The sequence below is a fragment of the Rhinolophus ferrumequinum genome, chromosome 2 (assembly GCF_004115265.2).
Source record: "Rhinolophus ferrumequinum isolate MPI-CBG mRhiFer1 chromosome 2, mRhiFer1_v1.p, whole genome shotgun sequence".
Taxonomy (NCBI): domain Eukaryota; kingdom Metazoa; phylum Chordata; class Mammalia; order Chiroptera; family Rhinolophidae; genus Rhinolophus; species Rhinolophus ferrumequinum.
This window is the reverse complement of record NC_046285.1, coordinates 10278082-10302524: the sequence shown is the minus strand read 5'-3', so window position 1 is coordinate 10302524 and position 24443 is coordinate 10278082. Positions and strand designations below refer to the sequence as shown.

The window sequence follows — 24443 nt, the reverse complement described above, 5'->3', positions numbered from 1 at the left end:
AAAAACCTAGACCCATGATACAGAAGAATTTCCTTAAAAACGGAGAAGAAACTGGCCAAGGAGGACGCCTGTCAAATATACCTGGGATGTCTTACCCCGGTTGGCCATGGTCCCATGCAGTCCTGTTTGGGCATTACCAGTCCTTACCACGGACCGCTACTCTGATTCCTAAGGTCCTACAGCCCTGGCCATGTTGTTCCGCCTCTTCTACCAGTTGTGAAACCCTGTCCTGAAAAGGAGACTAAACCCGGGGGTTTCCCAAAGTGCAAGACACGTGCAGCAGCCAGCTCATCTCGGGTTGTACTCACGCACACAACTCATGTTGCAGAGTTACCTTCAGTGTAAGCATTTATTTTTATAGATATTTCCAATAGGTAGCAAGTGATGTGACCATGGATGGTAGGGATATGTTCCTTTCCCGAATGCGTTTATTTAAGTAAATAGAAAAAAGAGGCAATCAAAAAAAAATAGGAAGTAAATAAAAAAGCAGGGATATGGCACCTGTGGAAGTAAAGGCTGTTGTAAATTACTGAGGTTTGCAAAATGCTGACTGATGCTACACATTTACCATTTCAAAATTTGATTTACAAAGTTAGAAGAGTAACCTCTACAATTATGAATTACATGAAGATTCTGGCGGCAAATGCTAACTGGCTGGAACTGGTGTTTCTTTTACATCAGTAAAGATAATATTTTAGAAAGCACTCTCATGCTTTATTTAGATTATAGTAAAACTTCAAAATCAATAATCTTCTAAAGGTAGATATATAGTAAATTATCACTTTAACATTGTTTAGAAAAAAGTCTTAGTGTCCACATAGAAATATTTCAGTCCATAGAGATGTCTGAAAAAATGTGAAGAGGAAAAATTGTTAACACCTACTGAACTCCAAATATTTATTTATACCTTTCTATGAAAACAAATATACCGATACAGTCCTACTCTGATAAAGTTCTAGGGAAAACTGCTAGGGTATATTTAGGCTGTTTTAATTTTTAACAATCTGTGTGACATGAAAAATGCAACCAGACGTTACAGAAAATGCCCACTTCTTTGATTCCAGAGCACCAGGGCTTACCAAAGGCTGCTGGGGCTGCATCGCTTGGAGACTAAGGGTTTGACCCTGGGGCTGCGAGGACGGCTGGGGCTGTGGGGGCTGTGAGGGCTGCTGCATCTAGAAAGAAAGAAAAAGGATTAGACCTTAAACACAAGGGGTTAATATCATTCCGATCTCTCTCCCCACACACTTTCTATTTAACTATTTTGTGGCAACAAAAGTAACATACACCTGCCGCCTCCATCTTTGTCTTGTCAAACTGTTCATCTTTCAAGGGCAAGACCCAACTGTGGTCCTCCATGAAGCCTTCTTGGACCACTCCGACCCTAAGGATCACTTCCGTCAGTAGTCATGGCCTTCACCATCTATGCCATCCTATACTGTCCAGGGACATCGTCTGTACTTACTGTTTTAACTCCTTTCAGTCATTTGTCCTTCCTACCTTCTACTACCAGGTTAGACAAAGACTTTTCCATAGTTATCTTTTCATTCCTATGACACGTGGAGGAACTCTGAGAGATTAGTTTTATTTTCTTTTAAGGAAGATGAAGAAGAAAATGAAGATGGAGGAGGAGGAGGAGAAGTAGGTAGGAAGAGTTGTTTTTGAAGAACTCTTCAAGATTAAATATTTTTTAAAGGAAATTGTAGATGTGGGAAATTATGACATAAATGACCAGCATAAAATCAAACATCGTGACTGTGACAAAGTTGTCTCAAATACGTAACTCTTGGAAAACACTTCCAAGTCACAGAAGGAACAGAGAACACAGAGGAAAATATTAACAGGTGGTTTGTCTCAATGACCTTTAAAGTTTCCTCTACCCAAACATTTCATCTTGATGATGACAGCGTCCGACATTTTTTCATCTTTTGCTTTTTCCAACTTGGTTTGTACACTATCCCCCAATGTATTTGTCTCGTTAGGGCAAGGTAATAGCTATTGCCACATGGCATTTCTCAGTAAGTGACAATGCTCATTCAAGAATTGGAATCCAAGCAGAGATCCTGGCAGGGTTACTTCCAACGTGAATAACGCAACTTCGTCTAGAAACATGGTGATTACACTATGGAGCTAATTCTCCATTTGGCATTCTGTGAACTCTGCCAAGGAAAATTAACCCAACTTCATAAATACTAATTTGTTCCTCCATGGAACAAAAAAAGGAATAAGTATAATCCTGATGCAAAGACAAATCACTTTTCTTTATCTACAGGGAATGTGTTGGTAACAAAAAAATTACCAGAAGGACATATTATGTTAATTGGTGTTAAAAAGTACATATTAACCAATAAAAAAGATTTTAAAAATTTGCAGCCTTAAAGAACACCAATGTAAGACAGAAAGTAGTAAATAAACAAAGAATGTAATAACTTTCCACAGTGATTTGAAAATGTGAAGTTTTAAAACAGAGGAAAATGTAAATATCAGTCTAAAAAGTTCTAAAACATATCCTTAGAACTTGGAAAAAAATTATTTTAAGAAAATATCACTATGAGTATTAATAGTCATATTTATGGTTATCTTAATAGTAATATTAATAAATGAGTACTTTACTTGCACATTCTTATTTAATTCTCACTATACACTTAGAGGGTAGGTACTATAATTATTTCCATTTTGCTTACGAGAATTAGAGTTTTTACCATGTTGGAGATAAATAACATCTACACAATGAGTGGGACTGGACATTGATAGGCCATACTCCTCCCAAACCAATTACCTTGTGTTATTCATTTTGTGATACAACTTCTTTCACATTTTAATAGGTAAAAATTGGGAGCAACTAATGGCATCTCACAACTAATGGAATCTTCTAATTAGGAAGCCTAGTTCTAGAGGATTCGTGTTGGCTTCTGTCTGTCCCCTGGGGATGCTGCCAACCAGAATTTTTTGGATCACACTAAATTCAGACCTGAAACCCACTTGAGCTTGTGGTTTATATTCTCAGCGGAGATATTTTTGCTTCCCTCCATCCAGTATCATGGTGGAGACATGCAAGTTCCTTTGCTGTCCCTTTCTACATGGCAGGTTTATTTCTCATTGACCTCACACCAACAGAATAGCCGTTGGGTACCCCTGCTCTACTAGACTCCCCCTTTTGGTGTTTTTTTTCTTTCTTAGCAATACATAAAGTGACAGGACATCTCAAGTTGGATCGCTGAGTCCATTGTACAGACTCCTCAGGCCATCTCCAATCCAACAACATAGCACAAGCTTGCAAATAACGAAGTCACATGGGATAGGTAAACATAATAGCCTATATTTCTTAGACGAGGAAGGTAGAAGCAAGAATGTGTCAAGGGAAGGAAGAACCCTTTATCTAGGAGACTCAAACATTTCTATCACATAATTGAAAGACAGCTCTCTGGATTCTAACAGAGTCAAGACTAAAAATATCCCTTTCAAATACCCTACCTGTGTAATGCCAGGTTCACAGCCTAATCAGACCAGAGGTATTACAGAAACTGTTTTGGATTCAAGATCCATCTAGGAACCTGACCAAAGCTCCAGACAGCTTTTTTTTTTTTAAACACATAAGAAATTTTGCAGTCAAATTGCATGGCCTCTAGTTAAATAATGGGTGGGTAAGCTGAGGCTTATACTGTTAAAATAAACGCATCCAGAGACCTTGAACCTTGGTGAAAGGGGAAGGATGCCTGGAAAATGCACTCTCCTGCCTGTGACCTGGTGGAACCCAGAAAAGGAAGACCCTTGCCAAGCCGGAGCTGAATTACATCAATTGAGCTTCTAGTGTCAAATACACAGGATTCCTTGGAACATGGCAATTAAAGTCTAAAGTGCCTGTCATTTCTCAGGACTGCCAGGTACCCACCATGCACTGCCCTCGCCTCCCAGCCCCGTACCTGGAGGAGCCTCTGCTGCTGTCGCACCTGTGGCTGGCGCGGTCTCATCGGGTCCTGTGCCAGGGGCCCCGAGGGAAGGTTTGGGTGTGCCGCGGTGAGCACAGCATCCATTCCTGCGCCCATCAGTGGGCTCTGCTGGAGGGATTGATGGTTCAGTCTGGGGAAGAATCACACAGCTTGTTTCAGGCCAGGGAGACCGTCACACTTTTAATCAGTGCCACTGGCACATCACACACATTCAGAGAAACGACTGTGTTCAGTAATTTCTTGTACAAAGTGAATGCAACACAGGCCGGTGGTTAAGATCATCTCGATTCCCAGGGATGGACAAGATCACTTGAAAAAGGACAACAAGCATGCTTACTACTTGAAGTAAAACGGCAATCGCATATAAATTACTTTCTAAAAAATGTATCAACAAGCGACATTAATGGAACGTTTACTCTGGCGTAGTCACATTGTCTGAACGTCTGAAACGTGTTATTTCATTAACTCTCCACAGCAGCCCTTATGGGTCAGCAGCTCTGCTATCCCCACTTTAAAAATGAGAACAGAGAGCTAGAGAAATAACTTCCCAAAGTTACTGAGACAGCAAATGGCACAGGGGGCATTTCAATCCACAACTTTGGGGCTCTACAGTTCAAGTGTTTAGGTAATATGCTATGCTGCCATTTATTAGAAAAATAATAAATACAAAAAGTGCCAAAAAAATGTATATACACATTTTTAAGAAAGGAAAAAAGACTATTAAGATTGTAATACTCAATATATACCGATAACAAAAGATGAATACAAGTCACGTTTGACTTCTGCAATTACAAGAGGTGCTCAAAGTGGTTACCATCAGTGTCCAGACATTTCTGATTATGGCGAACTACTGCTTGAGCAACGTTGACCAAAGTGTCCACTTGTATACATTTTTTTTGGCACCCCCAGTATAACACACATTTTCCTAATTTATTTTCCCAAACGTGCTACCATCAAGCCTGCCAACTTTCCCAACAGTGATTAGGTGGCGCTGACGTGCTGCCATTGATAACACCCGAAGCCAAGCTGCTCTGCTATCTACTGTAGTACAAAATTTTGCAGGAAACTTAATTCTTCTAAATCGATGCCATCCAACAGAACTTTCTAGGATGACTGAAATGTTCCACATCTGTGCTGTCCAATAAGACAGCCACTGGCCACCAGGACCAGCTACCTCATTTTTGGGACTCAGACAAAACAAACTGCAGGGCTTCCTGAACCAAAAGTTAGCAAGAGGGTGACAGAAAAGCATTAAATCAGGCATGGTGCCCTTCCAAACACAGCGACGTGTGACGGCCCTAATCACAAACCTTCGAAGCTGGCCCCTCGGGCTCCATGTGGCTCCTGAACACTTGAAACTTGACTAGCATAACTGAGGAACTACGTTTTTAATACAATTTTAATTAGTCTAAATTTAAATAGCCACACGTGGACGGCAGCTACTGTAATGGACAGTGCAGTTAGCCACCCAAGGGATCTGATTAAACAAGAACTGGAAAAAAAGCTTTTCTGATCCTGCTTTGCGAATCATCTCTGAAGTGGAAAAGGTAGAAACTAAAATTGAATAAAACTCTTTTGAGCACCATGTACGATGACATGTACATGTCATAGACTTTAGAGTTCTAATCAATGCATTCTAGTAAGGTATTGCTAACCATATTCAACATTTTTTAAATCTTAGATACTTTTAGCCAAAAAACCTTTTTTAAAAGGGGAAACGAAAGAACACTGGAGGGAATATAATGGTATCATTTAAAACTACTACCCCCATGCTATGGAAGATTCAAATCAAACTGCAGGGGCCTGGAATGAAATACACAAGATGGGCCACTGCTTATTTTGAATCTCTGTCTGGGTGTTCCTAAAAATGAGGTGGCAGAATGCAAATTATATGCAACTATAAAAGTTCATAAAAACAACATGAAGCGCCATGCCCTAGAAGAAACCTAACAAATAAAAGAATATGAGTGTCTACTATTGCAATCATTATTTCTAGATGGGTCACCTCTGAGAGCCAGTCAAAGGCTGCAGGTATGGCGACGCCTGCTGCTGCACATAGCCACTCGGCGGCTGCTGCATCTGTCTGAGTCTTTCCATTAGTGCTGGGTTGGAATGTGCAGCTGGATAGGTTCTGGAGTTATAGCTGGGCGACAGAACCACACCGCCAGCCTGCTGCTGTGGGGTCTGCTGCAGAGGCATCTGTGTTCCGTACATCGTATAGCCCTGGGGCATGGTCTGCAGGCAGGCAGAAGGAACCAAGTCAGTGTTTCAATTTATCACCAGCTTTCCTGTTGCTAAGATACACGGAGCAAAAAGTACCCAGGAGGAGCCCTCTGAAATCCACTCTTCTCTAATGCTCTTATGACTCCAAATCTGAAGAGGACAACCACCATGGAGGCAGAAAGACTCGCCGTAAAGCTAGAGAGTGAACTGGTTACATAATAATTTACCAGAAAACGCAATTAAAAAACAAAAAGAATCTTTATTTGGTTAAGAGATTAGTTTTAAGATCAGTTGCTTATTCTGAGGGAAGGAAGGGCATTTTTATTTATAGACAAGCAGCCATACTTTTCAAGCACAGATGACGTCGATGTGCAAAAGATGCAAGCATCACTAATGCCATTTGCAAAACTAGTCCGAAAAGCTACCCCCACGCTCAGTGTAAATTAAAAGAATGGCATACGCTCTCCTGATATGTGACTACTCCTCCTCGGATCCGATGAATGTGCCTACGGTAACGAACCAGTTACAAAAAGGAAAACCCAAATAACACCTTAACCAGTGGGTAAGGGTGCAATTGGCGACTATTCAATACCCTCTAGCCCAGCGCTGTACCAACCATCTGAACACTTAATTTTTCTATGCAACATTAATATATGAGAAGCTGTTTCTCTAAATCTTGACATCTAATGTAAATGAAAGACCCGACGTTCTGCTGGATCACTTCCTACAATTTATAGAACAGGATGCCAATTAAAGTAGAAGAGGACTGCCCTTCAGCCCTCAAAGCACCACATTATAATGCAGTCTAACGGCTCTGACCGGCAGAGACAGTAATGTAGGACGCACGTGCAGCAGGCACTGTGGATGGATCCAGGTTGTAGGGCTCTGCAGGCCGATCCCGGCTGTCCTTTCAGCTGTGGACACAGTATGAATTGCCAGCCCCATCTAGCAATCTCACCCCCACCCCTGGTCCTGATGAGGGGAGGCCTAGGGTCAAACTATATGGAAATAACAAGACTCTTAGAAAAAAATTGCTCTTCACATTTATATTACATTACGGCAAGTTCACCATCGGCTAAGCGGCGCTGTGTAGCTGGTGTAGCATTTAGTTTCACAGGTTGTCTTAAATCCTCACACGCTCACTTCTACTTTACAGAGAAGGAAACCAAGACCCAGAGTAACATGCGCAATGTTACATAGCTAGTAAGTTGCCAGGGATTTTGCCAAGGTCTGATTCCAAGGTCAATTATCTTCTTATTCTACTATGATTCCTCTTTGAGGCTATCTTTGAATATGATAATCTATACATTACATATAAGTACTCTGGGACTCTTAATCATCATTAATAGAGAAGTTTGAATTTAGTTTTGTTTTCAAGAATTTCCTAAAATGTTGTTTTTCTCTTTAATTTAATCAATCCTGAGGCTGGTTCAACAATCACTGGTAATGCTTGTTTGGAAATGTCAATTATAATCTGAAAGCAGAAGTAACTAAGTTCTAGATCCCATAAGGGAGTTGATACCTTATTTACTTGGTTTCCCACTTCAAATAAAGAGCATTACAAATCCGGGTAGCATCATATGAAGCAAACGTGGGTACCTGTGCTTGCTGCAGCCCTGGATACTGGGGGAGCTGAGGGGAGGGCCGTGCTTGTGCAGCAAAGAGAGCAGCCTGGTCCCCCGGCTGACCCTGGAAAACAAAGCCGAGGAGAACGCTCCATCATAACAGCAAGGGCTTGATTTGAGCTCCTGGCTAATAACCCCAATAACCCACGACACCAAATCTCATTATGCGAATACAGAACTTGCAGATTTCCAAACTGCATTAAATTCGACTTCTCATCAATTTCTTATGTGTGCAGAACTGTTGAACTTATCGTGTCTTCCAAAGACTGCAGATGTCCCCAACGATAACACAGATATAAGTACAAGCCCTAATAGGCAATAAGCAGCTCTGAGACGGCGTTCCTGTGCACTCCCGGGTACAGATGCCCCTCCAGAGTAAAGACGTGGGTCCCTCATTGTGAAATCCAAAACCACGGAGACACGCCATCCTGTGCCCGTAAGGGAGAGGCGTTGTACGTACATGTGCTGTACACGAATTCCATGACTTTTCAATCAGTTTCTTCCTAGTGACCTGAAAATTGCCTCTTTAGCTACCTAGCCAACGGAGGAATTTGGTATCTCCTAGGACTCTCAGAATCAATTAAAACATAATCAATAAACATTTATAAAGTAATAGCAAATACAATTCTAACCAACTACAGTATAAAAGAAAACCAACGAACATCATATTTTGGCCTTAGGAAAATGAATGTATTCATGAGAGCAGCATGCATTTTATGTTTGGTGGTAGAAACTCCTCCATGGAAGCTTGCAGTAAGAATCACAAAGAGGCCTAGCGTCCGACTGTCCCTATGTTTCTTCAGGACTTACTAATTATAAAGAATGGGGTTTATCCTAGGATAGTTTACTATTGTGTTGTATCAGATGTCCACATTTTTAAAAAGTGCTGAATTACAGTTATATAAAACATTTTAATGTTCCTGGAAAATGGTATAGATATTTCTAGCAAGGAGAAAGGCATACACATTGAGCTAAGACGGAGAACACCAACCATTATTAAACATCTACTATATACCAGCGAGCGGGCTTCTGGTTCTCAGTTCCATTTTTTTCATAGGAACTCTGCAGGGAGACAGCATCATTCCCATTTTCTTCAGCTAGGAAAAGTTAGGCTCAAAGAGCTTAAGCAGCTCAGTGAGCTCAGCGAGACCTGGCCGAGCCATTATCTGAACGCAGGTAAATCTGACTCCAAAGCCCAGGGCTCTTTCCATTATGAAGAGATGCCTCATATGTGGTATTAAGAATGAAGATATTTAAGAGCTCACTCAGTGCTTATTACTTAGGGACATTTACCATCTTAAACTCAACCCCAAAAGTAACCAAAAGGAGAATCTCTAGTGAGACTTGTTAAGAGATAGTGAACTAAAATGTGTACAGCGGACAGTGCAGCCCTTTCTTTGATCCCCACATAAAATCACTTGAGGGCATTTAAGAAAGTTCATCCTCTCCTAAGGGGACTGTTCACCCGTACACAAACCAAACATGAATTTCTGAAAGCATCTACTATGGTATCTGTATATAACAGCCTCAACAAGAATCTCACTTTCCACCGCCTTTAGCTGATTAATCTAAGTGCAATTCCATCTCTATTTGCTTGTGTCTAACATAAATAGACACAAATCCCTCTATGAGAAACCACAGTATCTGATGGTTTTTGATTCTCCGAACAGTATGCCGAAAAAAAGAGTCATTGGAGCAACTAGATCTTTAAATGCTATTTCTTAAATCAGTGCCCCTCCAGACCTGTGTGTCAGATAAAGTCCCTGAAACATTGTTGTGTTTCTTTATGGAGACAAATATATATATAGTACCATTTTTACAAAAGAAGTAAAATGAATTGTTTATATGTGAATTAGAATCTTGTCATCCATAAGTAGTCTATAATACCCACGCATGCCCTGTGTTGGTGTGAAGGGAAACAAGATGTGATTTGTATGTGCAGATGCATAAAACAGATCTTTTTAACCCTTTACTCTTCCTTTGCTTTTGATGAAACTTATGAAACAAACTGTGACTTACATGGGGAAGCTGGCATACTAATAAGGTAAGTATCTGAGTTACTGGGCGACACTCTTTTATTGACAAATAACTGTTGAGACTGTGGAGATTGAAAAAATATGAATTAAAAACTATTCTACATTTTTAAAAAAAATCACAAAATTACCATCGAAGGAAAAACATTATAACTTCAAAAGAAAGAGGAAAGGATCGAAAATTTCAAATCAGTTTTTACACTCTAAAATTCATGCATTCTCAACCATTTTTGTCAAAAGGTTAACTTTTATTTGTGAACATATGATACTCCCTCTCACCACCTAGTTAAGTACCGTAAGGTAACAATTCAGGTATGCGGTATCATCCTGAGGCAATCACAAACACCCCAATTTGGCTAGCACTCTCCAAGTGCTCTGTGAATAGCTTTATTATTGTATGTTGCCCAGAATTATTTTGAAAAATACCCTGCCTCTTCCACCAAACTGAAATGGCCTCCTATACTGTTCTTTGGTTTTTCCTAGAATAATGTCAAGAACAGACTAATTTCAATTTGTAAAAATAGTTTAATTTGTTGGGGAAAGAATGAAAAAGAAAAGTTCTTTTGAAAAGTTCTTAACTTGAAAGAGTTTACAAATGCTAAATGAGGACCATAATGTGGGAATAAGCAAGGAAACTGAAAGTTGAGATTCAGTAAAAGTTTCTTAATGTTGGTGGGGATGGTTTTGCTGCATTTAATCAAGAAGGGACTACTCATCCAAACTGGGACAGATCAGGACAGCAGGTGCAAGGCAGGTGCACGGCGGGTGCACGCCTGGCAAACAGGGACACATAATCACCTTAGTTATTCATAATTTATTTATCTGTTAGTTTTGGAAAACATCCTAAGCTTTATTTCATTTAGTTTTAATTGGTCCTAGCACTGTGTCTGGTATACAGTAAGTGCTCTATAAATACCTGTTGAGAAAAATCTAAGATTTACTTTAGTGTATCTGTTAACCAAGACTTCCAGAGGTAAAGTGGGATATATAGCGGGGGTGTCAAAAAAATGTATACAAGTACACAGGACTTGTATTCATCTTTTGTTATCGGTATATACTGAGTATTACAATTTTAGTACAGTTTTTTTTCCTTTCTTAAAATGTGTACACACTTTTTTGGCACCCTCTGTATTTCAGCATAAGTTAATTCACCAAGTGCTTTCCAATTGCCCGGTATCTTTTAGTGTCATACTTTGTTTTGGAATCTCATTTTTAATTTCCTTTTTAGTATCAATCATTCTAATGATTTCTTCTTTCTGACTTCATTGATATCTGGATAGTAGCTCAATTTCTCCCTCTTGATTTATTCTGCTTACCTGAACCATCAGAGGCAACAGTAACTTCATATTTTTATGAGTGTGAAGGACAATTCAAGTTCAGGAGGCTGGATGCTGATGGAATATGTATGTCCAGGCAGGTGCCATATGATTTTGAGCACATCAGTGAGAGAGAAAATGAGACACATCTGTGCCCTGGCTCCAGCTCAGTACCAGATTTAGATGTGCTAAGGGAATGAACCAGTTACTAAGGAAAGTTCTTCCACTTGGGAAATTCGACAATTACACAGAGCCCCCTCTACGTTGCTACCTCCATGTGGTCTCTCTAGCCTGTTTTTATGCACTTTGCTTTAAGCTTGACTCTGTAAGAAGTATTAATCCATTATATTTTAAAAAACATAAACTTTGTAAAAACTTCTTTGTAAAAAGTAGTGCTGTTCAATACTGACTCATTTTCCTGGCCTTTAAAAGAACAATATTCTCTCTTACTGCTTTACTTTTAATCAGACAAGAGAAATATCTGAGCTCAAATATGTTAACTCAAAGAGGCCTTTAAAAATAAATGCATCTAGTAAGTTAAAAAGTTTTGATAAATCATCTTCAAACATAACTTGCTGTCGTGCAGGGTGTCAGGCGGGGTCTGTGGGGTCTCTGCTCCCGCTCCCCACATAAGAACGCAGGACATGGTGAGGCCAAAAAGGAACACCCACGGAGCCATAGGTAGGGAAGTCATACCACTATGGTCTCACTGGAGGCTGGGTTTACACGACGTGCGACCTGCTGTCCGCTTTGCTGCCAACCGACCGACTCTCCTCCACTCTCCTCCACTCTCCTTCAGTCTCCTCCTCTCTCCTCGACTTCCCTCCATAGCCGCGGCAGTTATATTAGTGGCCAATGGCTCAATGGTTACAGCTGACGGCCAACCAGCCACAGCTGATGGCCATCTACTACCCGAGCCAGCACCTTTCCACATGAGGCCGAGAGCCTGGAAACTGCTCTCTGGGGCTCTGTCCCCACACTTGCATTCTTCTGAGTCCTGTTCTCTTCATTAGCTCGCAATCACTCCGAGTCAGGTCTCTTTTTAAAGGAGAATTGGTTATACCGCCAACTAGCAGACATTAAGCACTAAAATCAGCATCATTTCAGGATCAGGAATTTTCCAGCCACTCTATTTACTAGTAGTGTCCTCCACCTCCGTCCAAATCCCTATTTAGTGACTTTTCAATAGTGTCTAAAAGTCGCAAGTAAGGAGACAAGCTGTACCGAAAAAACCACAGCCAGATTTTGTGACTGTTTCTGAAAATGCTGAGTTAGGAATAGTAACGAAAGTCACCCAATGAAAACCAGTGGGTAATGTTTTATGAGCCATCTAGGAAAAATAGTTTTATTTGTGCTACTAGTTTGGAAAGTACTGAGTAATGATTCCTCAAGGCTCAAACACATGCTGTGAACCAGAAGTTACGGTCATCACATCATACTTGTGTATTTTAATTCAGACAACAGACAGAGAAAATTCTATATTATGAGAGGTACTGTTGAGCAGTTATGCTTGATTCTTTTATAAAGCTTTCTCATCAAAGATAAATTGATTGGGAATCAACTAACAGTAAGGTTAACTGCTGGAACCAACTGATTTATTCTAAAATAAACATACTTCTGTAATTTTACTAACAATTGTCACCCCAATAAATTTAAAAAAAAAAAAAAGCCTTCCTACTAAATAAAAAAAAATAAAAATAAAATAAAATAAAATAAACATACTTCATACAATACCAAACTTTCACAATATATTCTATTAACATGTCCATAAATAATATAATGATTGGTTGAGTATATACATTCATTAAATTTTTAATATTAGAGAATAATAAAGGAAAATAAATACGGTGAAAAGGAAAGCAAAGATATATATATATATGTGTATATGTGTGTGTATATGTGTGTATATATATACACACACACACTAATATACATACATTTCCACTAATTTGAATGAATATAGAAATCATAGAACCTTGACTTTAAATACTCTACAAATAAAATATTTTGTCTATTCTGTTTTTAAAAAAGTAAGATCAATGATTGGTACAAATTGTTTTCTATCAGAATTACATTATCTGACAATAAATGCCTTACAGCAAAATAAGCTACCTCCAAAATAGTTTCAAATTTGATGTTTAATTCAAATTTTTAAATAAGTAAGAACCTTACCTGCTCTCTGTACAACACAGTGTCAAAAAAAATGGATAGAAAAATTGATTTTTTTAACAAAAGTCTCCAAACTTTCCTTTGCTGAAATAGCTATTAAAGAAATTGCCTATATAACAAGTAGTTAATAATCTAAATATTTTCAAAGCTTGAATAATGCAGTTAAGGATATTTTCACCAATGTATAGAAAACGTTACCCATTAAATTGGCAGTGAAACAAGTTGACTTACATTCACATCTGAGATGTGTGCTCTTTTTTATTCTAATGCTTCTTGGGTTTATGTTGTAAGTTGGCTACCTGATACAGAAACCTATAAGTAATTTAATGCAAAACATGCATTCTTAGCTAGCCCAGGCAAAGCAGTAGAGGGGAAGTCTTATGACATGCATGCACAAGACCTATGCTCAAAAAAACATCCTCTCCATACCGGAAAGAGAATAGAAATGATGCGTTCTTTTGAGAATTTTGGACTAGCCAGTGAGTGGGATGTAATGAGAAGGGGATGTTTCATAACCACAGTTTTCATTATCTTGCACTGGCCTATGAGTCAGCATGCCATGCGTTCCTCTGCTGATGATGGGAGTTACCACAGAGAGAAGCAAGAGCTCGGCAAGAGACAGGTTCGAAACTGGGACTGAGATGAAAGGGCACAAACTGGTCTATGTTCCCAAGCCCAGGCGATGCATGTCCACCGGTTTCGCTACCATACACATGTATGATGAAAATCATGAGGCAGTCAAAGGGGAAAACTTTCGGAAATAAATTCCATTAAATCAAACATGGTCAATGCAGTCATGAATTTGTGTTACAGTCTCAAACATAAACCAAGTGAATAACAGTGAAATGAAGGCTGTAATTATTACCACTATAGAAGAATAACCCGCTTCTCATTTTGATGTTCAAAGAGTAATGCTATAAAAGTTTACTTAAAAAAAAGAAAAGGAATGACAGCAGGGGTGTTACCATTATGTTGTCAAAGTCTTCCAGAAGGGAGACAGCAGAGTTACAGAAGTCCTACAGAAAGGGGACAGCAAGAAAACGGCAGACAATACAGATAAGATTTTTCAGCCTAATGACGGGGGTAGTAGCCAAAATACAGATGAAATAGTTCATTTTAAAACAATGTTTCAGGGAGTCAAGACTTAGAAACCCAGGCTCCACAGAGGTTTTATTAACTAATTTATATGCCAAATGACATCACATAGGCTGGGACACTGAAATATAATACTGTAATATTCATATAATGGTTAGCACAGCCTGGGGGTTAAATGGTAGCACAAAGGAGGTAGGGGAGAGACCACACACAGATACTTCCTGTAACAAAAAGATGCCGGCGCCTCGGTGGACCAGGAGCCCAGCCTAGAGGCAGTGGGAGAGCTCAGGACATTTGGGTCACATGAAAAGGACAAGACATTCAGTGAACAGGTCAGTAGGTCATATATTGTTGGAGGATGTAATTAGATAGCTCTGGCCCCAGTAAAGCAAAAGAATACAGAGCATCAGTTTCATCACACATCCATCCAATCAACCAAAATAGACAACAAATATTTACAGTGCCACCAATGTTTACACACGAACAGGGAATCGGAGTCAGAAAAAGGGAACGATATGCATGGGAAAATTTCCTATTTCTCAGGTAAATAATTTCCTTGTTTAATCATTTTTATAACGGGATTTTAAGTGACGTTGTGTCTGAGCACTAAAAATTTAGGAGTTTTAGAGACAGAGATGAAGCAAAGGATTCTCAACCCTCTTAGAAAAAGTACTTTAGGAAAGTACTTAGGACTAGAAATTAAAGGAGGAATTTTCACAGCAAATACTACATATTCTCACCATTTTAGGTGCAGGCACATGATTCATTGTGTCGGGACATTTGTCTTTAGATAGAACCACCACCACTATTAGCGGCCCACTATCTCACCCTTCTTCAGCAATCTCCTCTCCTCTCATAAAAATCAAGGTTCGTACACTTTTTCCAGATCACAATTTCAGCAAATAAAATGAGCACCTTCCTCATCATTCAAATAAATAGAAAAATACCAGGTAATAAGTAATAAGGAGAGTACCCACTTCCCTGGACATGGTTTCCATCCAAGGAACAAAATAAAACGGTTTAGGACATATTTACTAGTTCAGTTGTTTTTGTCCTCTTAAGTTCATTTTTGTCACTGAGATGTTTATAGATTACACTCTCTGAGTAAATGCATTAAAGATAATTGTCAAAACCCAAGATTTGTTTCAATGAAACTATTTTGCCCATCTTTATCAAATAAGAATCAAATTATTTTGAAATTTGCTCAAATTATACAATCAGGAAAATTATAGAAGGGAGAACTTGAATAGCTGGTATTAAGGTCTGACAATATTAGGGGTTGGTGAGGATGTGGAGAAAGGAAAACACTCATTTATAACTCACGGGACTCATCACCACCTTGGATAGCAAATTAGCATTTCCACTTCCAAGTGTACACCCAAAACCCTCCATATGTATAGAAGAAATACACAAAAATGTTTACTAAAGCATTGTTCACAGTAAGCGATAATTGGAAATAACTTAAATAACCATCAACAGGAAGATGGATAAATATTAATATTCATAATGGAATAGCATTCAACCAGGACAAACAAATGAGTAGAACTAAGTGTAACAAAGTCAATATAATTCAAAAGTCATCAAAATACAAAAGCTGCAAAACAATACAATAATACATGTGTGTGACTATTATATAAAGTTTCAAATCTGAAAGTAATACCATATAATGTTTATGTCAAAATGGATGCAAAAACATGTAATTAAAAGTATAAAAACATTCACAAAACAGAAACACACTAAATTCATGATAGTGATTACCTCTTTATAGGTAAGAAGGAAAATGAGAGATAAGAAGGAGATAAGAAATAATCCATATCTGTGCAATAATTTATTTTCTTCAAAAAACGATCTAGAGCAAATATGGCAGAACATTTTTGATAAAGCTAGGTGGTAAGTCCATTAGTGTTTGCTATATTATTTTCTATTCTTGTCTGTGTGTATAAAATACACTCCTCAGGAGTGAGTAAGAGGGAGAGAGCAACGGAAGGAAACAGGTGTTCCAAGGGATACCATATCCGTATGGCAGGAGACAAAAAGGTTGGTTGCTCAACTTAAATGGGTTTCATCAATCCAAGAGGCATGTTTTCAGGAAGTTATAGATTCACTCTTGCCAAGGAGCTAACAGCTCTGGGAGACTCTGACTCAATCCACTGTTCTTTCCTTAAGTTACCTCATGCCTTTGTCTGGACGCATACACCTGCTCCAGGGGTGATAAATTAGTGTTCTTATCAGTACCCACTAGCTGTAACTGAGCACATCATTTCTGTTCTCTGTCAGAAATCTTCCTCTTTAATGTCATGCAAATCCTTCTGATTCATTATCTGTATGTAGCCTATAACCAATTGCTTCCTTCCACATTTGTCTCCATCAATTTAAGCCAAACATATCTTTTGTCTATCTTTCTTTGGACTCTGAAAATAAATTGCCTGGCATTATTAAAAAGAAGCCTGGCATGTATTATTACACGTAAGAACACATATAAGATTCATTATTATAAATAAGAATCATTTAAAACAGAAAATGATTTTGTGCATTGAAAGGGAGAAATCAGGATAAAGTTATATCATAAACCAAGGCATAAAATTAAGTCTCTTTCCTGTGTCAAAACAAAAAAACGTAGAAAGCCCCTGCTCCAGGAGATTGATATTGTGGGGGTGGAGAAGTAAGGCTTTCTGTTACAAGGAAAATACTGGACATAAGAAAAAGGCGATTGGAAAACAATTTAAGCATCATTTTGCGGTTATCAATATTCTACATTTTTGTGACAGGCTATGTGGAAGATACAATACAGTGCTATTTTTAACACTGATATTGGAATCACCCCTCTAAAGTTTGTATCACAGAATTCAGAGAGTAAAAACATACCACTAGAAAAAACCAAAACGGCTATTAGAAAAACTAAACAACATTCCTTTTTATTGGTCTCTTCTACTGGTGACCACTGAGCACCAAGCTTATTAGGGATAATTAACATAATTATGCAAATAAAGCTTTGATGTGCTTTTATTCTCTTTTAATCTAAGAAAATAAAGGTTATTTTTTATGGGATAGGGATTGTCTCTGAACTAATACAACCATAAAACAGCAATGGTAAGTATGGCAGCTAACATTTTTTGAGCTTACTATGCGCCAGCCACTGTTCAAAGGTTGTTAAATATACTAAATAATTAATTTCACAAGAACCCTATAAAGTAAATATTGTGTTAGCTCCATTTTATAGACGAGGAGGCACAGAAAGGTAACAGAATTGCTACACTGTGACCCATTTTAATAAAGGGCATTGAGTAAGGAATGGAGGGTGATCAGTTTGACTTTCCTGGATGAAGACTAACAAGAATAAAAACAAATTTCCTTGCCAACGCAAATTTATGTATGTCAATATGCACTAAAGCTTCAAGAAAATACACCTGATTATACAACAATCATCACATCAAACAATTTGATTAAAAATGCCTTACAATATTCATGCTATTCATATTCAGCACCTGTTTTCTCGACACTCTACCAGTGTCTTAATCTATTCCTGAGGAACTATAAGATGGTTCATAACAGATAATCCATGAGTGACCAAAGCCGATGTTCACTCTGTGCAACAGAATCAGAGTAATTTTATAATAATACTCTGGAGTCCATGAGGCGCCATCCAAGGCTAGGTGACTCCTCCAAACATCAACTTCTCCCTGTTACACGGGAAGAAGATAAGGCAGACCCTGCGAGCTCTGAGACAGATCCAGAATTCAGGAATGTGTGTGTCCTCCCTGCCCCATCGAGGTTTTCAAAACCACCGTAGGAGAGGTCACTGCTGGGAGCAGCTTCTGGAAGCACTCAGAAGAATAGCTCTGAGTCCGTGATGAGTAACCATCAAATTGCTAAGGATTAAGGCTCCTGTAAGCACCAGGCTTTTGGAAACCACTGCTTTAAACATGAATTCGCTCAATCAACATCTCAGAATTTTATCCTGTGCTCAGGAGATGAAACGATAATATGATCAGACCCAATGCCTGACGCAAGAAAGGGTGGGGGGAGGCAGGGGGGTGCATCACACACTGGCTCAGGGGGCAGTCATGTCCAAGGCTTGGATAAACCAGCCAATCTTTAAAAGCATCTGCTAAAACACCAAGATCAGTTTTAAAGGTTAAGGTAAATGGCAATTCTCCAGCACATTTGTTACATTTAAGAAAAAGGATTTCTGTCATTAGAAAATTGCCAGGATAAGGAGAAAAATGATACCTATTTCATTTTCTCTGTAAGCCAAGAATGGGGAAAAAAGCAACAAAAAAACCCCATTACAAGTTCTTATGTAGCTAGAGAGAATCACATTATGTGTAGGCATTTAACCTGAGAAAATGTTCTTGCCAAAATTAGAATCAACAATTCTCTATTGTTTCTTATCATGAAGAATATAGGTCAGTACTTATCACAAAAACAAATTGCACCAGAACGATATATGAAAACAGTTCATCAATATCAGTTATATTCCATCTAATTCTGCCTTTATTCTAGATTTTTAAGAATTAGCACAAGAATTTTTTTCTGCCACAACATCGTATGTCGCTCGATTCACGTAATTTAAGAGTTTGTACATGATCTACTAGGAGAGAGGAAAGGAGCCAACATTCCCTCAGAACCACCTCGGTGCAGGCACTCTAGAAGCTTCTCATCTACTCTGTAGGACCGCTCTACCCTATGACTGCACCATATATGCAATTCTCTTCCTTATAAGAATACTGTTTTCCTCAGTTATCCGACACTTTCAGAAGGGTGATTGAGAAAAAAACATTTCTGCTTCTGAAAGCCCTTCCTTCAGAGACTCCAATGCCAGTTTCAACTGTTAAAAAAGAACATGGGGGAGGCGGGGAGGGGACTATCGTACGATCAGTATCATGAAGTTGAGCTTTTACTACTTGAAGAAGGAATTCCTGATTTCTCAAAAGGAAAAAAAAAGAAAAGAAAAGAAAAGAAAAGAAAAATCCAACATTCTGACAGAGTGGGTACAAAAAGAGTCAAAGAATGAACCGAGTGAATTCCTGTTAGTACAAGCAGTACAACACTAGGTGGTGTAAGAGAACAGTCAGGTATTTTTGAGTGATTAGAGGAAAGTGTGGCAGTAATGGGGTCCTCCAGCTACATTTTAGGTCAGAAGCCTACCTTCTCCAGACATGCACGGATTCTTTGATGACATGGAGATTATTCTATTTAATTCCTATACAGTGTTTGCTTTAGGGGAAATTGCCTGTCACGGCTTACATGAGGAAGTGAGCCTTTAGAAGACAGGCGTGTTTACCTATGAATTGCCCGGCCAGCTTGTCCCCCATGCTAAAAACCACTGAGAGCAATTCATAACTGAATTTAGCAGTAATAGTTTGAAAGTGGACTATTCGTAAGGCAAATTAGACCTTGTGATGAAAAGGTAGACATGAAAAACTAAATAAACTTATTGGAAAGCAAATTTTACTTAGGCTTAAATTACTTTAAAAGGGAGCTAAATGCATCCTAGTGGAATGGTTACTCAACTTCTAGTAAATCTCAGTAAGAATTTGAAATAATGATTTAATTATTTTTGTTCATCCCCAAGAAGAGCTAAACTCCCACTGAGGTTTTAAATGGCTCCAAACATGCAGCGTATTGAAGCAAAACCAAAGCATTTTAAATATTTTAATCAAATCGTCATCATTTCTGTGTAAGAGGCAACTTAGGTCCATCCTAACTGACACCTATGTAGGGAGTCTGAACAAAAACTAGATGTCAAGGACAGACAAGTCTGTGGTGACTGTCGTTTGCATTCTTGTGCAGTTCAACTAGTTTCTTCTTTCCTGTCCTTCTCATAATACGGATTTAAAAAGGGAAGCATTTTTAAGAATACATTGCTAAACTACTTGCTCCCCTAAACCTCCGAATCACTCAGTGGACTGAACACAGAAGTGCCAGCAGGTATACAATGGAGATGTGTCTAGAAAGTTACCCAAAGTACAAAGAATATATTTTTAAAAGCATTAAAATTTCTTGCTAATTTGGAAGTTTTATGGATTTTCTTAGAGCAGCATATACCTGTAGGCTGGCTACTTCCTTTGAGGATCATAAGTGTCTAATTCATAGGTTTGTTGTGAGATGTAAGATAAAAAAATACATTCAAAGTGCTTGGAAGTGTTTTGACAAATAATAAATGCTATCTCTACTAGTGTTAGCTGATTATTATTATTATTTTCATTATCAAAATAGTGTATTTTTTACTAGAAAAACTAGAAGATACAAAAAGTATAGAAACTAGAAAAAGAAGCCTCCCTTTTTTAATTTTAATGTATTTGTACAGATTCATGGGTTTCATGAGTCTATACTAAGTTTTGTGTGACTTCTACCATTATTTCGTTAAACAATCACTGTTACCTAAAAAGTTAAGTGGGGCTATAAGGCATAAAGATAGAAATAACATAAATCAAGGATTAAATTAAAGATTTCCACATACTGACCGTTATTTGTAACATATTCTTTGTCTGCTATATACCTTATTAAGTATGCACTAAAAATAGAGTCTGCAGAAGGCACTATAGGAGAAAACTTAAGAAACATCAGGGCTTCAGAGATACGACCTCAAAGGAATACATCAAATAATGATAATACATGAAAGTAGAGATAAAAGAAATATAGGACTTGGGGAAAATTATAACGGATGAGTGCTCAGACAAGGTCACATCCAGGATGAAAGTCCTGCTACTTCTAATTGACTAGAAAGTCATTAGATCTCCTTTTTGTGCTCAGGCATACTTTTAATGAACCTGAAATATTTCGAGTTCTTATTTGATCAATGACAACAGTAAAATGCAAGGAGAAGAAGTTACAAACCTGTACAAGAGAGATATACCTGCCCTCACCCAAGTATACAGGGACACACACGCAAGAAGAACATGCCACATACTCCACACTCGTCCCCAGCCAGAGGAAAATCACGACATGCAGAGGACTCCAGCACGGGATCTGGACAAACCTGCTGGAAAGGTCGAGCCTGGGCTTGCCTGAGGAGCCGCTGGTGCTGCTGCTGCTGCAGGAGCTTCATTTGTATGAGGTGCTGCTGAGACGTGATGGCATGAAGGGCAGGTGGCTGCATGATGGCACCGGAGCGCCGCTGCAGCATGTTGGACAGAGCCTGTTTGGTATTGGTGGGGACAAAGGAGCCTGTGGGGTCCAGCCTGGAGCCACCTGCAAAAGTGACCAGAAGGAAAGGCTTGCTTTCTACACGTTGATGCAACAGGTCGCCGTTATTTTATCAAAATGCAGAAACCTGACCTTCTAAGCCTCACTTGATGAAGCAAAATGGAAAATAAGGCACCCCTACACAGATACCAGAGATCTGTTAAAAATTGAGTAATTTCTAATTGAAAACAACAAAAGAACAAGATACACAAAAGAAGAAAGAAAAACTCTTAGACATAGACAATAGTTTAGGGGTTACCTGACGGTAAGGGGGGAGGGGTCTCTAGAAAAGGGTAAATGGGGTCTAATATATGGTGATGGAAAGAGAACTGACTCTGGGTGGTGAACACACAATGTGAGATATAGATAATGTAATACAGAATTGTACACCTGAAATCTATGTAACTTTACTAACAATTGTCACGCCAATAAACTTTAATTAAAAAAAAAATTGCATAACTTCTAAAGGACAGGGAGGATGATGGAAGAGTGAAGTATAGTATCTGAATGACTTCACGGAGGTCCCACTTGAATGGATAAAGTGAAATGCCCGACACAGAGTCGGCGGCATAATTTCAGAATCATGTGGGTTTTAAGCTACAGAAGGCCCTCAGAAACTTATTATTTGCATAAAATGTACAGCCTTTGTAGTGTCTTTTGCCAAGTGTCCTAAGCCAGGCACAGAAACCCTTTTGTAATTTTAAACAAATTTGAAGCTCGTGCTATTTAAACTTCTTTACCATGGCAAAATGAAAACGCCTGTTTTGTAGTAGAGAGGCATTAGAAGACTTTAAAAACCTGAAATGTTTGAACACTTCAAATAGTTCGATTCTAAAGACAAAACACATCTTTTCTGAAGGCTAGAAATAAAATAAACAAGAAATGTTGATTATAGTGATTCTTATGAAACCAGTGGAAACATCTTTGCATTTATAAACTGTCAAATGCCTTTAAGAGTTTGGAGAAAAAAATTTCAACATTTGCTGCCTTCAAAGTAGGTGCCAATTCTTCATTCAACAGATAGTTTATATTCTTTAATGTATGTGAACAAGAAAACTTCTATATAAATACCTCACAAAAGATGTTTTACCTTTTTTTAAAGCAAGTTGTAAAATGGGAAGAAATATTTTAAAACTGTTCACTCGAAAAACCCATATTCTCTTAAAGACTCAGTACCACAATCAGCAATGTGATTTATGAGATTAATTCAGTGGCATTTGAAGAATATTTGGGAAAAAAATGGAAAGTCTATTTGAGTAACATATGGCAAGGTAACTTTTGTTGAAACAAGAATGGGAACTATACTAATACATAAAAACTTAATTGATTAATTTTATAGATAAAGGACATTCTTTTTAAAGATTCGACTATGGTCTACATTCTTTTAATCTTTCTAACTTTCCTATAATCTTATACTTCTGAATCAACTAAAACATAAAATATAATAAATATGGCTGAAGCCCTCTGTATATTCCAACCTACTTTCCCCCCTTCTCCCATCAAATACTATTCTGAATTTGGTGTTTATTATTTCCATACATTTCCTTATAAATTTACCATACTGGTGTGTACACATGAGAAACAGAGAGACTGGTAAAGATGTGTGTGTGTGTGTGTGTGTGTGTGTGTGTGTGTGTGTGTGTGTGTGTATGTGTAGGGATACTATTTGGCATTTTAACTATATATAAATGGAAACATATTGTACATACTCTTCCTCAACTTCATAGAATTTATGTTTTTATGAAAATCTATTATTTCACACATACAAGATTCCCGTAAATAATTGTTTTCTTCACATTTTTTTCTCACATGTCATCATACCTAAGACTTACCTAATACACAAGTTCCTCACCTTACAAATACCTTTTGGTTCCTCAGTGTACAAATACATTCTAGGGGCAGAGGGTATGTGCCTTTGTAAAATACTTAGCCTTCAATTCCCAGATAGTCCTTGTGTTTTACTTCAATATGTACAAAGTTTCAAATGCTAAAAAGTTCACACGGACCTTGCAATGGAAAAGAGCAAGTCAAAAAGAGGACTGTCGTGTATGATTTTCCCCATTTATCAGTAAGTCTAGTTTGTTCTTTGTAGTCTACATTTATTCACTCAACAGTCTATTTTTAAGAGCCTACAAAAGTCAGATGTTGCTGTAAGTTCTGGGACTACTGTAGTGAACAGAACAAAAAAACACCACCTGCCCTCACAGAGCTTACATTCTGGGACAGGCAGGTAAGTAGATAAATAGTACATAAAAGCAAGTGTTGATGCTGTGAAGAACAAAGAAGGGAGGGTAACAGAGTGCAGGGGAGGGGTGGGTTTACAATTTACAACAGGGTGGTCAGTGCAAGACTCACTGAGAAGGTGGTGGGTGAGCAAACCCAAAGGAGGCGGGCAGTGAGCCGCGCAGATGTCTGAGGGAGAGAGTTCCAGGCCCGGGGACCAGCGAGCGCCAAGCCCTGAGGTGGGAATCTATTCAGGTCATTTACTGAGTATGTGGTGTCAGGCATCTTCTAGGGTTATATTTTTTCAAACTTACTTTAAATTATGCACATACACACACACACACACACACACACACACACACACACACACAAGTATGTGTAACATAAACCTTATTTCATCCTTCAAAAAACAACAGGCATTTTATCCATTTTGTTTACTGCAAACCTTAACACCCCCAACCGGGTCTGGCTCATCATGAAATTCCATACATTTTGTTGAGTGAATAATTGAATTACGTACCCTACGGCGGTATGTATCAGCATATACATTGTACCGGTGATCAAGCTGAGGCACAGAGAAATGAAGGCCTGGCCAAGATTACACAGCAGGAGAGTGACAGA

The 24443-nt window shown here is 38.5% G+C and overlaps 1 protein-coding gene across 4 annotated transcripts in view; it reads right to left on the bottom strand.

The window, feature by feature from the left end:
• The window catches only part of MED12L (mediator complex subunit 12L), a 314918-nt gene that overhangs the window by 17312 nt on the left and 273163 nt on the right, over nucleotides 1-24443 (bottom strand). For 2 of the 4 annotated variants that reach the window (XM_033088254.1, XM_033088259.1), the window contains 6 exons: nucleotides 21394-21605; nucleotides 14282-14332; nucleotides 7773-7862; nucleotides 5956-6185; nucleotides 3924-4080; nucleotides 1080-1175 (listed from right to left, as the gene is read on the bottom strand). In XM_033088254.1, the coding sequence (XP_032944145.1) occupies nucleotides 1080-1175; nucleotides 3924-4080; nucleotides 5956-6185; nucleotides 7773-7862; nucleotides 14282-14332; nucleotides 21394-21605 (836 nt within the window). The remainder of the gene's footprint in view (nucleotides 1-1079; nucleotides 1176-3923; nucleotides 4081-5955; nucleotides 6186-7772; nucleotides 7863-14281; nucleotides 14333-21393; nucleotides 21606-24443) is intronic. The other 2 variants (XM_033088262.1, XM_033088257.1) reach the window with 1 other exon arrangement.